The sequence below is a fragment of the Macroventuria anomochaeta genome, assembly GCF_010093625.1.
Source record: "Macroventuria anomochaeta strain CBS 525.71 unplaced genomic scaffold BU25scaffold_49, whole genome shotgun sequence".
Classification (NCBI taxonomy): Eukaryota; Fungi; Ascomycota; class Dothideomycetes; order Pleosporales; family Didymellaceae; genus Macroventuria; species Macroventuria anomochaeta.
Window position 1 is genome coordinate 57,305 of NW_022985410.1, and position 15,073 is coordinate 72,377.

Genomic DNA, 15,073 nt, shown 5'->3' on the forward strand with positions numbered 1-15,073 from the left:
CTTCCCTGCTGGCCTGCGTCGTTACAATACCCGACAAATTGATCAGATCACTCATCTACTCAATGCCAGAGCGACTCAAAGCCTGCATCAGAGCACAAGGATATCAGACTAAATACTGAGAATAAGCGCAATAATCTATCAAGTCAGATCTACTTTTCACCTCATGGTTGTTGAGAAAAAGCATTGTGAACGTTCACTCAAAGCTGAGATGGTGGCCTGTGCGCAACTGCGCGAACAGACTTTTGTCCTGTGACTGTAGCGGCACGAACGGCTGGGTATCGCACGTGAGGCGTAGCGTTGCACTGGGTATTATCTTCGCCTCAGCAGGGCCACAAGTGCGCCGTACATTGTTGAAACACTGTTTTTGTGAAGGCAGTTGATGAGATATTCGACGATCTGAAGGCGCAGAACAAGAAAGAGGCAAGGTTGAAATCATGTTTGCTCTTTCAACAATGACTTGCACAGACCGGCGCTAAAATTGCACGCCCCAGCCAGGGTCTCGCGTTCTCTCATCTTCCAACCTCAACCACCGTGCCGGGTCAAGCCATCTGTCGATCTCGACGAAGCTGGCTGAGACTTCATGCTTCGCAGTCACCTGTGAACGTAATAGCCTTTCCATGGCAACACTTCTGTCTGACATTCACGGCCGCCCACACATAATGCTTCTCGAACAAACAGGTTGAGGAGTGGCTTGGCTTACAAAGTGTCTCAACTAACAAGCTACGCTCTACTGAATGCTGTAGGTACAATCTGCCAAAAACAACCATTCCAACATTATGGTGTCGCTCCACGCCTTCTCATCCACAACACGTTCCCAACTATTCGGATCCTTATAACCGCCAATTCCCTTGTACGCATTTCGATAAGGCCAGCGGCAGTGTCTCTTCTTGAAGTCGACTCCAGCACTCTGGCTACCGTTCTTGTACGCCGTTCCAGTAATAGTCTCCGGCGCGATGCTCTCTTCCACCCACCTCACAATTGCCGTCAGAACGTTCTCTTCAGGATCCAGACTCGCTGTGTTCCGCCGTTGGTTCCCAATGAAGGTCGCCCTTGGTCCACCGCCACAGTGCACCATCCCTGAGATTCGGAAGTACTCGTAGAACTCATCGAGCGCTTTTGAGTCCAGGTTCATGGTCTGCGACACATGCTCGTAGTAGCGTGGCGAATTGTCGCACGAGATGATAGCGTCCACGAGACCGTGGTAGTGTAGTACTTTTCCACCTCGGTCCTTGAACGCTGAGAGGCCGCCATCCCAGGTCCCGATGTTGAAGAGGTTCAGATCTGCCGAGAGATGGTAGTCTTCTGGCTTGAGGCTGAGGGGATCCCTGTAGGAGTTGTTGTAGATAGCATATGAGAACCAGTCCGCTGCAGCAAAATGCTGCCCACTGAAGTACGTGAACGGCGCCTCGGTAGCCTCAGCACCCGGCTGCAGACGAGGGTACACTACACTGTCATCAGTGGCATACAGCGGAGAGAAGATACTGCGAACGGTTTTCGCCTCGGTGGATGTAAAACACGATGAGTTTGACCTGGAGAGTACAGGAGCCCGCTTGGATCGTAATCGCAAAGGTCTGCCAACTCGAAAATCTCATCAGCTACCCCATCAACTTCATCGCACTGCTTCAGAATATATTGATGGATGGTTGGCCACATGTTCAGGGGAACGAACGTCGGCGCGCCCTCAGTCCCTATAAGAGGGAGGAAGTGGAAGCTCCAAGACGTGAGATTGTTGAACGAGCACTCCATCGAAGTCTTCCATCCATGTCGTCCGCCCGTGGAGCATCCGAGATAATAGCTCTTGTTGTGCGATTTGCCATAGAACGTCTTGCTGGTCTCTTTGCCCAACACCACGCCTGTGGGCAGCGCACGATACGCAAAATCCTCGATCATGTCCGTGTTGTTGAGGAGTGAAACGCCAGTAGTACCATCATGCCCATTGTTCGTCCCAACAGCCGCAGATCCCTATAGATCACACGCTTCTTGTGCAGTACTCAGCCATCACTGTCCGCAAAACTGCCGAGCATGCAGGCTCAACATACGTCCTGGATCGACAACAGGCTTTGCGTCCTGCCGAGCACCTTCCGTTCAGGTACCGATATCATGCAGACAATTTGCACTTGCATGTGTTTCCGGGTCTGAAGCCACCACAAACCCAAACTCAGCTGAACATCCGCTTATATGCCATGTCTGCGCTTCATGTAGATGAAGCACCATCATTCGCCGTCTATGGGAGGACTACACGTATCCTCTCTCAGCCAAGCGAACCTTGAAGCCTTTCGCTTCTGCTCCCAAACTCCAAACCATGAGAGCACCCTGCGCAAGTCCCAAAATGTCGCCACTGCGCGAAGTACGTGTTGGCAGGAAGTTCTGCGAGTGAACCATGGCACTGCAAATGTAAAATCACCCATCCCAAACTTCTCCATGGGGTCCGTGTTGAGGCGCCAGTTTTCAAGCCGCAGGAAGCAGCAGCTAAGAACACGCCGTCGCGTGCTTGACAGGACATCAGGCAAGCCTATTTCCTGGCGACCAATCAACTACCCAGGTCTCCGCACCATCCGCGCCCGGACGTGAGCACGGCTCTCCTCTTTATCGCAAACACCATCATGAACCGGTTTCTCTGGTGTTTCGCATGGACTGGATTGCCGAATTGAGGTTATTGACAAATTGGAAGGGGCTAGGGAAGGAGAGGTAAGGCGGTAGTCACGACTTCCCGTTGATGGTGAGAAGTTTCCTTTTGTTTGCGCGTTTGATCACTTGCACTCTTCTTCCTCGTTGCTTTTCGCCTCGTCAATTGTTTGGTGTTGTCGCAGCCGCTTCTCGTCGTCACTTGTTGTCACTCGTTGCACCCTCGTTCGTTCGCCGGCATTCGTCTGAGGTTAATCACAACCACACCCAATCATGCTGCGCTCAATTGCGGCGTGCGCCCTCGCTGGTGCTGCGGCTGTCAATGCGATTGCTACCATCTCAGTCAAGGGCTCAAAGTTCTTCACGTCTGACGGCAACCAATTCTATGTCAAAGGTATGCAGGGTCCTGTCAACATATGCAGCAGCAACTGATGACATCAGGCATTGCGTACCAGCTCGTCCCAGATGACCCGCTCATCGATGCGACACAATGCGGCCTCGACGCTGCTCTCATGAAGACAATCGGCACCAACTCGATTCGCGTCTACCATGTTGACCCTAAAGAGGACCACACCAAGTGCATGAGCGCCTTTGCTGATGCGGGTATCTACATATGGCTTGATCTGGATACCTTCAACACACAGATTGAGCAGACTGAGCCTAAGTGGAACGAGACACAGCGCGATGCTTTCGCCGCCGTCATGGACGAGTTCCAGCAGTACGATAACCTGGCTGGTTTCTTTGTGGGCAACGAAGTGCTCACCACAGGCAACGGCTCTATCGCTGCGCCATACGTCAAGGCCGCTGCACGTGACTTGAAGGCTCACCGCGACGCGAAGAAGTACCGCAATATCCCCATTGGATACTCCGCTGCCGACATTGCAACCCTCCGCCCTATGCTGCAGAACTACCTCGCTTGCGGCAGCAACGCGTCCGAGGCGATCGATTTCTTCTCGCTGAACGCCTACTCCTGGTGCGGCACCAGCGACTACAGGACCTCCGGCTACTACATGCTCGAAGCCAATTCGACCTCCTACAACATTCCCATCTTCCTGTCCGAGACGGGCTGCAACACCTTCCGTCCCCGCACTTTCGAGGATCAGACGGCGATCTTCGGTGACATGGCGGATACCTGGTCTGGCAGCATCATCTACGAGTGGATTGAGGAAGCTAACAACTACGGCATCGTCTCCTACGGCACCAAGGTCGATCCAGCGAGCCCCTCCGCGCCCCCTGATGGCTTCCCCCGCTCCGGCACACCGACACCCGTCAACCCTGACTTTGCGAACCTTAGCTATGTTTGGAAGACGCTGAACCCGACCGGTGTTAAGGAGAGCGCGTACAATCCGACCAACTCGGCGCCTGAGTGCCCCCCAGCGACGAGTGGCGTGTGGGAGGTGAACCCCACTTCTGCGCTGCCGATCCTGGGACAGACATACAATGCGCAGGTCGCTACTGCTACAGCGAGCAGCAGTGGGACCTCAAGGCCCAGTGGCACGGCGAGCGGAAGCGCGGGGCAGGCGAGCGCGAGCAGCACTGGCGGGGCGACGGATGGGCTGAGTCGCGAGTTGACGGGTGCTGGAGCGGCGTTGGCGGCTGTTATGGCTGTGTTCGCGTGGTTGTAGGTTATGAGAAACGAGGCAAAGAGTTTGCGAGCTCTTGATGGAACAATGGGCGGCACGTTGGTACACATATACCCCAGGGTTTTTCAACGCGCATCTGTGAGTTTGAGCATGATAGATAGCGTATAGCATGTAGATCTTGTCTAATTACCTACATTGTCCTGTCCACCTGTAGGCATCAATGGTCCCAGGCGATCTCATTCTGTGCACGTCCAGTGTCCTTTGTAGGACGCTATGCTCACCAAGCCTCATAGCAAGCCCTGCCAAAGGTGATTGCATCTTGCATCTTACCGGCACACGCTCAGCTAGAGCCGTGCCCTTCATGTAGCTCGACGTTCCTGCCCCCTGTTGTCCCTGATGCATTGCATCACAACTCCTTGGGGCCCGAGTACCCGATTGCTGATGACTAGGTACGTGTGGCAAGACGAATGGAAACATGACGTGTGCGAAGAAGGGGGCATATAGCTTGACTGGACACGACGGACAGGAAGTAGACGTCGAATGCACCTTTATTGTACGCAGGCTGCACTTGGTGGCTGGGTCTGTATGCAGGCGTTCACTGGGTGGTGATGCCTCTCTGCGGACGTTCTGGCTAGTCTACTCTTCCTCGCTCTCCTCGCTGCTATCACCCCCCGCCAACCCCTCCATCATCTCCATGTACAACGGATCGTCCTCATCCACCTCCGCCGGGCCGCCGTTCGCCGCGCCGGATACGCTCTTCCTACTATCCTGCCGTGTTGGGGGCCTGGTGTCCATGCGCTCAACATCCTCGTCTTCCTCCTCGCCCTCTGCATCATCGTCACCGCCCAGATCCCCAAAGTCGATCTCATCTGCTTGCGCACCGCGGCGAGGTGTGCCTTCGACGCTATTTGCTGCGCTTGCGAGACTGATGGGACCGTTTGATGGACTCCGCAGCCCCCTGACGCCACCTCCCGGAGCAAGATGTGCGTTGTTCCTATCGCCTCCTGGACGAGGGTCGGGGACTTCGATCTCAAGCCCTTCATCATCATCATCGTCGTCGTCGTTGTCATCGTCTTCCTCGCCCTCGGCGTCCGAGTTGTCGTCTTCTCGGTGTCCGGGCGAGGGTGAGCGGCGTGTGTGTTTGGGTGATGGGGCTGTCGAGTCGACTTCACCTTCGGCGTCTACGTCCGAGTCGGAGGAGTCTTGCACGAATTCTGCGGATTTGGGTTTGCTGGGTTTGCTGCTTGAACTTGTTGGTGCTGTTGCTTTACTCTGCGATGCAGGAGGAGCAGGGCATTCCGTCGCTCGTCTTTCCAGATTGATTGCCGGCGCATTAGCCTTCTTTGGTGCGCCCTTTGCCGTGGGCTTACTTGCGAACACCGACGCGGCTTTTCGCTTCTTGGCCGGCGGTTCGACGGCGCGGCGCGCTGGGAGAACGGGCGTGTTAGCCGTGCTTGTTGCTGGGTTGGAGCGGTAGTCCGGTGAGGAAGCATAGCCGCGCTCTTCTGCTGTGTCCTTCTTACTCTTTACAGCGTTCAGGAAGTGTCTGAAGTCGTATGGGTTCGCAGCATCTGGCTCTGTGCCCTCGTTCGCCGCGTCGCCTTGTTCTTCGCCGAAGAGATCGACTTCACCCTCCTCTTTGTCGTGGACGCTGTCCTTGTGCGCTTTCTTGGGGTAGATCTTCCCATAATCTGCCGATACATCGGCGCCGTTCTTCGTGGAGAGATTGAAGGTGTATGTGTTGTCGAGACGCTCGAGGGTTGCTTTCTGTGTCGGTTGGTCGAAGAGGAGGACGTAGGACTTGGTGGGTGTTGTGCGGGCGCCGTTGAAGACAAAGACGTCGTTGTCGCCGGTAGTGTTCGTGTCGCGCAATGACAGATTGTATGCATTGCTGTTCGAGGATGAGAGGTGTGTGGTGCGGGTGCCGGTCGAGAGGTTGGGTTTGTGGTTGTCTGAGTAGGCGGACGTTAGCGAGCTGTGTCGCGGATGTCGCATCTTAGGGTTGGTATGCGGAGACCGGCTTGAGGACTAGACAGGAGAGCACGTGCATACATTTCACTCCGCTGAACCCGTTCCCTGACCTGTCTTCCTTCCGGATCTGGTCGCTGACGTCCAGCGTGTACGTTGCTTTGCGGTGCGGTTCGACCCGCCCGTCAACCATGGGGGATGCCATCGCCTCCTCTCCCGATACCGCTCTTGCCCCCCTCCTGTCCGAGTGCTGGATGTCTGACGGGGCAGATATGTGGACCTTGGCTATCGCAAGGGGGAGAGAGTGCAGATTTCGAGTAGAGATGCAGATTTCGAGCAGAGAGGAGGAGATGCAGGGCCTGGAGGCTCGGAGGCTCGGAGGCTCTGGGCGTTCGCTGCGGGCTGGTGTGAAGCGTGGGTTGTCCGCGCTCTGGTCCTCCCACTCCCGCAATGTGGGGCCGCACGTTTGCTAACTATAGCTTGATGAGCATTCAACCTTCCACTTTGCCATGTCGAAGAGCGCAAATCACTGCAAGGGACAGGTCGCTTGAGAAGGAGCTGGTATCAGGGTTCTGGCATGATGAAGCGTTTGATGCGTGTTCTGTTGATCTGGCTGAGTCCACTGTCTGTAACAGTGAGAGCTGCAAGGCACGCAGTCCAGTGACGCTTGAGCTTAGTCTCGACAATAGCAACTTGAGTTTGATGGCGCTCGGACGAAACACAACACGACACGACACGACATGCACGTCTGCAGGTTTGGGGGTGAACGTTTGGTGGAGATGGATTCAGGAATGGGCGTCAGCTCAAGAACAACCCGACCGCCAGCACAGGGCTTTCCCCCGCCCTGCTCCTACATACATAGGCTATACATAGTCGCAGCGCGGATATCTTTCCCTCATCAGCGCATAGCATTGGTCATGTTCCCGCCTCCTTTCACACAGACACCATAGTATGAACGGTAAATGGTCTCATTTTGCTTTTCCTTTCTCTTCCAAGCCTTGCCTATCCATCCGTACGCCGACATGCCGAGATGCAGTTGTCAATGACAGGGTATGAGGGTGTGAAGAAGACAACGTCTACCACTGGGTGGTGGTAGCGGGGGCAGCCTCAGCGCCCCAGCCCTCGTTGCCGGTCTGCTGAGCCTGCTCGCCGGAAGCGGCAGCCCAGTCAGAGGCATCAGCGTCCCAGGATGCGCCGGGGGCAGCAGCCTGGGAGGTGAAGGCACCAGCGGAGGCGCCGGAGACCTCCCACTCCGAGGTGAAGCCGGCTTCGACAGCGGCGGGGCCAACCTCGTCGGCGCCGGGGACCTTGGCCTCCTCGACACCGGAGGCGTCCTTGTTCTCCTCGGCCTCGGGGTCGCGGTAGAAGTACAAGTCGGTCATGACGTCCCACTCAGCCTCGCGGGAAGCGAGGGTGCCGCGCAGGCGGAGGACCTCACGGGCGAGCATCCACCAGACGAGACCGATGGCGTGGCGACCCTTGTTGTTGGTGGGGATGGCAACATCGACGTACTCGGTGGGAGAGTCACCGTCGCAGAGGGCCTGATACCGTTAGTACAGACTCAATTCCTTCACGCTGAGGCATGGCTTACAATGACCGGGATGTTGACGTAGGAGGCCTCCTTGATAGCCTGGGCGTCGGTGCGAGGGTCGGTGACGATGATGAGGCGGGGCTCCTTGAACGAGCGGGTGATGTAGTTGGTGAAGTTACCGGGGGTGAAGCGACCGGCGATGGCGACAGCGCCGGTGTGGGCGGCGAACTTGAGGACCGCACGCTGACCGTAGGGACGGGCAGAGATAACGCAGACTAAGAAATGTCAGTCCGTGAGCCTTCTCTCTGCTGTGCGCGCACGTGCGATCTCGAAAAAGTTCGAATTTCGCAGTCGCAGATCTCTCTCTTACTGTCGGCCGGGTTGTCAATAGCGGCGATGATGCGCGCAGCGAGGACAATCTTCTCCCAGGTCTTGCCGACGTTCAGGACGTTGACGCCGTCGGCCCTGGTCTTCCACAGGTAGGGCTCCATGTGCACCTGGAGGTTCTTCGCGCCGAGGTGGCACTGGGCAGCGAGGAGCATCTCAATGTCCTGCTGGGTGGGGTTGAAGATCGCGGGGAGGTTGGAGGGGGCCATCTTGACGGATTGGACACGGAGGGCAGCTGCTTGTCGGTGTTGGAGAGTTGTGCGGTCGCGCTGCGCAATTGTCGGAGGGGGAGGGTGTTGTGGGAATTCGCGTGGGAGTAGCCGCATCGGGCAAGGCGGCGTCGGGGCGGAACAACTGGCCGGAGGAACTTTTGCATCGATGAGGGTGAACACCAGGATGCGTGTAGGAGGGGAGCAGTAGCCGCCGCAGCCGACCATCACCATGCCGCCCCGGATACCCGTCCCATTGTGCCTGCGGGCCTCGAGCTCGCCGTCGGCCTTCAGCCTCCCGCTGCGCGCCTTCTCGACGACGGGGCCGCTGCACAAGAAGCTCACCTCGCTGGAGCGCAAGCAGCGGTTCGAGCACGACCCCTACGTCGCCGCACAGAAGGCCCGCAAGAAGGCGGCCAACCTGTCGCGCCGCGCCGAGCTGGAGCAGTCGCGCGTAGACAGCCTGGGCAACCCCGTCCGCGGTGTGTCGACGCCCTTCGTGCAGTCCTTCGACACGGGCAGGCCAGCAGGGACTGCCGAGAGCACGCCGGCCGACCACCAGCTGAACTACCGCTTCGACCCCACTGGCATCGAATCTCAGCTGGAGCAGAGCAAGCGCCTGGCCGTCCCGCTGAGCGAGCTTGCAGGGTCAGCTCCATCCGCAGGGCCTCACAAGTGGAGCTCCTCGATGCGACACAACGCGGCCAGCAACATCCAGAAGACCGCCGACGAGATCGTGGCCCAGAACAAGGACGACCACGCCCGCGCCGCCGAGGCCATTGCCCGCATCACGGCCCTCGAGAACGGGTCCAGCAAGGACCGCATGCGCGTCAACATCACCCGCTGCATCAACACATTCGGCCGCCACAACACCGACAAGGTCCTGCCGCCCCGCGCACCACATCTGATCAAGATCAACTCCGATGCACCACCCGCCGTCCGTCCCGAGACCAATGTCGCTGCAACAGGGAAGCGCATTGGGCCGGACACAGGATCGTCAGAGGTGCAAATCGCCATCCTGACCGCGAAGATCAAGACCCTTGCAGACTTCCTGTCGACACGAGGCAAGGGCGACAAGCACAACAAGCGCAACCTGAGGTTGCTGGTGCACAGGCGGCAGAAGCTGCTGCAGTATCTGAGGAGAAGGGAGCGCGGTGGACCGAGGTGGCAGCACTGCATCGAGACACTGGGGCTGACAGAAGGAACATGGAAGGGCGAGATCTCGCTGTAAGATGTATATGTTGAGAGCATTGTAAATTAGCGGCACGAGACGGGTGTTCGGTGCATTGCAGTTGTACAATAGGAAGCATAAGAGCCTGGCATTGCAATTGGCCTGTCGTGGCCCTGACCCGACCACATACTTGCCTCGCATGTTGTGACTTCTCCTCGGCCAGCTCAGGCCGGCTCGTCCGCGGCGAACGAAGTTGCGGCTCCAAGATGTCCGAATTACGTGCGTATGCGTCTTCCTCACCTCACAACACTAGCGCCGTCAGAGCAGAGCAGTCACATCCACTCCGTCCCCTTCGCTTTACTTTTGACTCCTTCCTCGCACAATACACTTGCCTTTCACACTCAGTTTCTTGAAAGAAAAAAAAACGGCATCCAGTGTCTGACAGCAGAAGACCTGCACACAGCTCGAGTCTAGGCTGCCGCTGTCAGCCATCATAGGAGAGCAATGAACCGCCGTATACCTTCACCACGCCAGGGTCAAGAGGCCTCGATGGCACAGGAGAGACCAGACATCCTGCCTGTGGCAAGCTACATCTTCCTGAGCTGGAAAGCAGCTGCCGGCGACAATACCAGGGTACGTTTCAAACAGGTCGACTGCATCACAGCTGGACACCAGCTCTTTCATTTGATTTGAGTCTAGAAAAACGTGACAGACACCAGCGGCCCGCACTATCAAGTTCGTGTCAAGGGTACTCGAGTTTGGTGCCCATGATCCGGATCACTGTCAGGCTGGTGTCATATGTAAGAGCAGGAGAACGTTCAGATCCACGCCATAGCGTGCAACGGGAACTTGAGCTCAGGTAAAAGTTCAATGAAGGGCAAGAAACGCACCTGATCGACGGCGAAGAGCACAGAGATACCGATAAAACTGTGAGTACCCGAGACATTGCGAATAGTATCGTGGCCATTTTCTGATCGGTGTGAGCTAATAGGTAACCTCGCTTAGCACGCTTTCCCTTCACTTCATTCCTCGCCAAGCACGCCCAACGCCCTCTCGACCACGAGTCCAGACTTGGACAAAAATCGACTTGTCAGCCAAGGCTTACATCCAACGAGACAAGTGCTGTTCGTCAGGCCACTTCCCCGGATCCCCACCGCTGTGGCGCTTGCACTAGACTAGTGTATTACGGCCCGGTTCCTCATCCCAACATGGCTCTCAGCCTTCATCCTCAGCGTTTTCCTGGGCGCGAACGCCTGATGATCAACACGAACCATTTTTTCACGCTCACGTCTTTCGGATGACCAGTCAGCAAGGAGACAGATCGCACGCCGTCAAGATACGCTTGCCTGTACCTCCTTGATAAGGCTGGGCAGATGTGAACTGTCGACCACTATGCACAGCTTGGTACTACACCAGCCTTCGCCAAAGAGATTCGCACCTGGTCCTGGTAAGCGCCAGGGATCACTCGCCTCCAAGCGGATGTCGAGCGCTCTGCCTTGCTCTTGGGACCTCTCAGAACACCATCAACAACAATATAGCCTTTGTCTAACTTCAGCCCCTCTACCGAGTCAAATCGCCTCCAGTGCTGCAGACGTTACCGGCTTATCGATACGCTGTACAAATGGAAGCCCTCCTGCGCAGTGCAGACGGACCACAGCTCGAGCTATCGAAAACGCGGACCTTGGCTGTGCGGCTCGTTTGGTAAGTGGTTGCCACGTGGCGCTACAATAACACGATCAAATACGGAGAACCTTGACGGTTCTTAGCCTCTGAAAGCGCATCTGGGTATAGCGCGGCAGTAGATCATCTTAAAAAGCTTGTTCCTGCAGGAAAGCAATATCGGTATGGAAATCCGGGGGCTTGGAACCTTTGGCATGCGATGCAGTCCGAACTAAGAGACTGGGATCTTGAAACTACCTCAGATGAGAGTCTAGATGGAGGGAGGAGAAGGGGAGGGCGTTATGGAGGCGTATATAAAGGTGACGATATCGCCATCTTCACAGCGCTACTCAAGGCAAAGTACTCGACACTACAACGACACTCCCACATTCAATCGTTACCAACAATCGTTTCAAGATGCGTCTATCAGCCATCGCCGTCGCTCTCTCAGCCGCAACTCTTGCGAGTGCAGAACTTACGTTCAACATTACACAAGCACTACAGCCTGGCAACTTTGCAAAGTACCGCTGCCTGTAAGAGAACCCACATCGTCTCAAGTACATCAATTAATGCCGACCAGCGACAACGACAAGCTCCTGGCACTCATGCCTCCAGTCACTGCAAAGTGTCTCAAGTCATGTCAAATCGCCGCCAACAAAGCTGATGGCTGTGCCGAGAACGACTTTACGTGCCACTGCGTGAACTACAACACCTACTCTAACGTATGTTCCGACCTCCCCCCTCCCCACTCCCCATACTCCCGCCCATTCACCTCTCAGACTCTGCCCTGCAATCCCAACGTCTCCACTCCACCTTCTCATCTCCATCTAAAGCCCCCTCCCCCCTCCCCCAACTCGTACTCGACAAGAATTAACAGCCCCTAGCTCATCGAACCATGCGCCTTCGCACTCCCTAACAACCCCGCTACAAACCCGCCCTGCGACCAGAACGCGCTCATCGCCGCCCGGCCGATCATCCAGGACATGTGTAACTTCTTCAACGCGACGCTGTATGCGGATTACCGCAAGTGTCCGCAGAAGCTGAGCAAGAAGAAAACGTATAGTATCATTGCAGATGAGGAGGTCGAGTGTAGGTACTAGAGGTAGGGTTGATGGGGAGGGGTGAGAGATGGAAGTAGTTGTGTGCGATTTTTGTACGTACACGTTGTTGAATACCAGTTTGTTCAGCTACTGCCTATTGCACTGAAATATGTCAATATTGCCTTTTGCTGACATCTGTTCCACTGGTCTGCCAATGTCATCCTCGCAACATTATTTATACCTCCCGGATATACAACGTCACACAATCTTGCGATAGACAAGACTATCGACCCACTCTCCTTTGCACTCCCACGCCCTCTCCGTCAAACTCGCCCTCTCAAACCCCAGCCTCTCCGCCAGCTTCCAACTCCCCGTGTTCCTGGGGTCGCACTCAATTTCCATCTCAGTGTGTTCTCCTTTCTCTCCGTGACGTTCCAGCAGTCTGTCAACAAAAGTGCGCATAGCCTCTGTAGCTAGTCCCTTTCCTTGATGGGAGGGAAGGAACGAATACCACAGCGTGAAGTGCTTTGAGGGCCTGCGGTGCTTCATTTCTTCAGTTTGATCAGTGCGGGGGACGGAACTGATAGCCGCGCCTATGCGGCCGATGAACGAACCCTCATACACGACAGCGAGTTCGATCGTCGTTCTCCCTCTCTCGTAACTGCGCTGGATCCCGCGTAGAAGGTTCTGGCGTGCTTCCAGGCGGGTCCAGGGGTGCCAGGACTGGTAGCGTGCATTGTCTGCATTGGACTCGAGGGCGAACAAGCCCTCCACATCACCTAGTTCGTACTCGCGCAGGACTAAGCGCGGCGTGCTGATGGGCTGCCAGTACGCGGAGAGATCGGACATGAGGAGGGTGGCGAGTTCGGCGGTGGTGAATTGCTGGGATGCGATGAGGAGTTGCTGCAGTAATGCGGTGTTGACGTCTCGGTAGGGCTGCAGTATGGGCTCTTTTGGCGGTTGAGAGGCACGGTAGGGGGTGGAGGTTGAGGTGCATTCGGCGCGCAGATCGGCGTCGGTAAGGAGTGTGTCGCGGATTGCTAGGTGGGCGCGCGCCGGTAGGGAAGAGGTGGGGCAGAGGAAGATGATGTGCGGTGGTGCTGTATGAGAGGCTTTGAGGAGAACGCAGTGAGGGAATCTAGGGTCGTCTTGACATTCGTATGGTCCATTTGTGACAAGAGCTGCAGAGATATCATCGATGTGAGTGAGTGGAGCGATGGTTAGGATGTCGATGATGGGTTGAGCTGGGAGGTCGGGCACGGCTGTGATACCTATGTGCTCAATTGTGATGTCTTTGATGCCTTGAAGGCGAGTTAGAAGGCTTGTACGGAGCTGGGAAAACTGTTTTGGCCAATCTGAGTTGTATGGCTCCATCTTGAACGACATCTTTCAGTTGTATGGGGATCGTGTTTAGCTGAGATTATTCAGTGGGACTTTGTTGGTGAGGTCGGCTGTAGTTGCTTGTTTGGTCTGTATGCTGTACAACACTATATGCTGGATAGTTGAAGCTGATGGTGGTCAACATGTAGATTCCTGGAGTGGGAAAGATTTGCATTAGACCGCACTTGGTTTATTAATTGTTGGCAGCAGGTGCGGATTGTAGGTGAATGCGCCCTTCCAAAATGAGGTGCGCCCTTCCGAAATGAAGTCCGCCCTTCAGCTCAGCCATGCTCAATCGTACTCTTCGATCTTGATGACAGGAATGTCTGAGTATGCTGGAGGCAGTCCTTCCTGTGTAGACTCCAGCAAAGCATACTCAGCGTCCATGGCCTTCTCCTGCTGCCCTCTCTGGTGCCAAACGCGGGCGAAGAAGATGAGGAACGCAAGCAGCAATGCCAGCGGCAGCAGAAGTGCATTGTGCTGGATGTGATCCAACCAATACTGCCCAATCTTACCAAACACCATGTTCCACACCCGCGACCAGGAGCCCAGCTTGCCGTATTCGTCCCACTCGTTTGGATCGAAGGCGGTCTTCACCATAGCCAGCTTGCCGCACTTCATCCTAATCGGCTGGGCGCGCTGGTATCGCTCCACAATCTGAACATCCTTGATAGACAGAGATTTTTCTGCGCCGTCTGCGAGTTTCTCTTCTTTGACTAGAACCTGCACAAGCCTGCGATCTTCATCGAAGTGTACTGGCTCGCCATCTTTACCCCATGGAAAGCCTGTGATATCAAATTGCATCCACCACTGTCCTGGAGTCTCGGTTTTGAGAAGAGTGTGCTCGTATTGCAGAGGGAACTGGTGGTACCTTGTCTGCCAGGCAAAGTCGGGATCCAGCAAGCGTTCATGGATGATACTGTCCATGGCTTCATGTGTGAGATTGCCGGCGACTTGGTATGCGTTGATGTGGAGGGGCATCGGGTCGAGAGGTAGAACCGTGGCACCGTTCAGACGCATTATCGATATGTCGGATACGGCGTCCTTGAGGTCAAACTTCAGAAGCTTCATGAAGGTCAGCGGTCGTTCTTTGATTGGCAACACGTGAGCACTGGGCAAGACGTACCAAAGAGTTATCACGCTCCTGCCATGATGCTTTCCTGCCCTCCTTGACAAGGAAAGGACAGTCTGGACATTCAAGCTTCACGACATAGCTCCTGTTCGCCTCGATAACGGTGATTTCTGGCGCAACATCTGGGATCGGCTTTCCGTGATCCTTGTACCAGTCGGCAGTCTCGTCATATTTGAGATCGGGACGTGGCGGAAGGTCCCGTTGAGCAGCGGTCACACTAGCAAATGCAGCAGCAAGGCTGAGAAACGAAAGTAGCTGCATATTTACAAAATTACAAACAGCTCAAAGAAACGACAGTGAGTGACGAGGGTCAGACGTGGTTGAAGAGTGATCGGCAGATGGTGTTCGGGGACAATGACCCCAGAGCTGAGTGACAAGCTCCTGAGCT

The 15,073-nt window shown here is 55.7% G+C and overlaps 8 protein-coding genes across 8 annotated transcripts; 3 read left to right on the forward strand and 5 right to left on the reverse strand.

The window, feature by feature from the left end:
* Positions 1 to 533: 533 nt before the first annotated feature.
* On the reverse strand, positions 534 to 2,341 carry BU25DRAFT_495371 (tannase and feruloyl esterase). The gene is made up of 2 exons (XM_033711850.1): positions 1,541 to 2,341; positions 534 to 1,481 (listed from the first exon to the last, which is right to left on the reverse strand). Exons 1-2 carry the CDS (start codon positions 1,888 to 1,890, stop codon positions 728 to 730), a joined length of 1,104 nt encoding a protein of 367 aa, XP_033556139.1. The 5' UTR covers positions 1,891 to 2,341; the 3' UTR covers positions 534 to 727.
* A 394-nt stretch (positions 2,342 to 2,735) lies between these two features.
* BU25DRAFT_219125 (glycoside hydrolase family 72 protein) lies at positions 2,736 to 4,322 on the forward strand. The gene is made up of 2 exons (XM_033701297.1): positions 2,736 to 3,019; positions 3,067 to 4,322. Exons 1-2 carry the CDS (start codon positions 2,899 to 2,901, stop codon positions 4,248 to 4,250), a joined length of 1,305 nt encoding a protein of 434 aa, XP_033556140.1. The 5' UTR covers positions 2,736 to 2,898; the 3' UTR covers positions 4,251 to 4,322.
* A 197-nt stretch (positions 4,323 to 4,519) lies between these two features.
* Positions 4,520 to 6,549, reverse strand: BU25DRAFT_495373 (uncharacterized protein). Its single transcript, XM_033711851.1, has 2 exons — positions 6,261 to 6,549; positions 4,520 to 6,160 (listed from the first exon to the last, which is right to left on the reverse strand). Exons 1-2 carry the CDS (start codon positions 6,379 to 6,381, stop codon positions 4,845 to 4,847), a joined length of 1,437 nt encoding a protein of 478 aa, XP_033556141.1. The 5' UTR covers positions 6,382 to 6,549; the 3' UTR covers positions 4,520 to 4,844.
* A 380-nt stretch (positions 6,550 to 6,929) lies between these two features.
* BU25DRAFT_403466 (ribosomal protein S2) lies at positions 6,930 to 8,374 on the reverse strand. Its single transcript, XM_033705080.1, has 3 exons — positions 8,078 to 8,374; positions 7,768 to 7,982; positions 6,930 to 7,717 (listed from the first exon to the last, which is right to left on the reverse strand). Exons 1-3 carry the CDS (start codon positions 8,301 to 8,303, stop codon positions 7,253 to 7,255), a joined length of 906 nt encoding a protein of 301 aa, XP_033556142.1. The 5' UTR covers positions 8,304 to 8,374; the 3' UTR covers positions 6,930 to 7,252.
* A 146-nt stretch (positions 8,375 to 8,520) lies between these two features.
* On the forward strand, positions 8,521 to 9,685 carry BU25DRAFT_415633 (ribosomal protein-like protein S15). The gene has a single exon (XM_033707576.1). It carries the CDS (start codon positions 8,536 to 8,538, stop codon positions 9,532 to 9,534), a length of 999 nt encoding a protein of 332 aa, XP_033556143.1. The 5' UTR covers positions 8,521 to 8,535; the 3' UTR covers positions 9,535 to 9,685.
* A 1,664-nt stretch (positions 9,686 to 11,349) lies between these two features.
* On the forward strand, positions 11,350 to 12,332 carry BU25DRAFT_219171 (uncharacterized protein). Its single transcript, XM_033701298.1, has 4 exons — positions 11,350 to 11,493; positions 11,551 to 11,654; positions 11,714 to 11,855; positions 12,018 to 12,332. Exons 2-4 carry the CDS (start codon positions 11,551 to 11,553, stop codon positions 12,231 to 12,233), a joined length of 462 nt encoding a protein of 153 aa, XP_033556144.1. The 5' UTR covers positions 11,350 to 11,493; the 3' UTR covers positions 12,234 to 12,332.
* Positions 12,163 to 13,702, reverse strand: BU25DRAFT_219218 (acyl-CoA N-acyltransferase). Its single transcript, XM_033701299.1, has one exon. The coding sequence runs from the start codon at positions 13,557 to 13,559 to the stop codon at positions 12,432 to 12,434; it is 1,128 nt and encodes a 375-aa protein (XP_033556145.1). The 5' UTR covers positions 13,560 to 13,702; the 3' UTR covers positions 12,163 to 12,431.
* A 142-nt stretch (positions 13,703 to 13,844) lies between these two features.
* Positions 13,845 to 14,946, reverse strand: BU25DRAFT_435166 (uncharacterized protein; the record flags this gene model as incomplete). Its single annotated transcript, XM_033708898.1, has 2 exons — positions 13,845 to 14,618; positions 14,680 to 14,946. The coding sequence occupies 2 exons, from the start codon at positions 14,944 to 14,946 to the stop codon at positions 13,845 to 13,847; spliced, it is 1,041 nt and encodes a 346-aa protein (XP_033556146.1).
* Between the last annotated feature and the right edge of the window lie 127 nt (positions 14,947 to 15,073).

Coding starts and splice junctions, on each gene's coding strand:
- BU25DRAFT_495371 (XM_033711850.1), bottom strand. CDS start 1,890: ATGATCGAGGATTTTGCGTATCGTGCGCTGCCCACAGGCGTGGTGTTG. Junction 1,482..1,540: donor TACGATCCAAGCGGGCTCCT/GTACTCTCCAGG, acceptor AACCGTTCGCAG/TATCTTCTCTCCGCTGTATG.
- BU25DRAFT_219125 (XM_033701297.1), top strand. CDS start 2,899: ATGCTGCGCTCAATTGCGGCGTGCGCCCTCGCTGGTGCTGCGGCTGTC. Junction 3,020..3,066: donor CAACCAATTCTATGTCAAAG/GTATGCAGGGTC, acceptor TGATGACATCAG/GCATTGCGTACCAGCTCGTC.
- BU25DRAFT_495373 (XM_033711851.1), bottom strand. CDS start 6,381: ATGGCATCCCCCATGGTTGACGGGCGGGTCGAACCGCACCGCAAAGCA. Junction 6,161..6,260: donor CGGGTTCAGCGGAGTGAAAT/GTATGCACGTGC, acceptor CCGCCTACTCAG/ACAACCACAAACCCAACCTC.
- BU25DRAFT_403466 (XM_033705080.1), bottom strand. CDS start 8,303: ATGGCCCCCTCCAACCTCCCCGCGATCTTCAACCCCACCCAGCAGGAC. Junction 7,983..8,077: donor TATTGACAACCCGGCCGACA/GTAAGAGAGAGA, acceptor GACATTTCTTAG/TCTGCGTTATCTCTGCCCGT. Junction 7,718..7,767: donor ACGTCAACATCCCGGTCATT/GTAAGCCATGCC, acceptor TAACGGTATCAG/GCCCTCTGCGACGGTGACTC.
- BU25DRAFT_415633 (XM_033707576.1), top strand. CDS start 8,536: ATGCCGCCCCGGATACCCGTCCCATTGTGCCTGCGGGCCTCGAGCTCG.
- BU25DRAFT_219171 (XM_033701298.1), top strand. CDS start 11,551: ATGCGTCTATCAGCCATCGCCGTCGCTCTCTCAGCCGCAACTCTTGCG. Junction 11,655..11,713: donor CAGCCTGGCAACTTTGCAAA/GTACCGCTGCCT, acceptor AATGCCGACCAG/CGACAACGACAAGCTCCTGG. Junction 11,856..12,017: donor ACTACAACACCTACTCTAAC/GTATGTTCCGAC, acceptor AACAGCCCCTAG/CTCATCGAACCATGCGCCTT.
- BU25DRAFT_219218 (XM_033701299.1), bottom strand. CDS start 13,559: ATGTCGTTCAAGATGGAGCCATACAACTCAGATTGGCCAAAACAGTTT.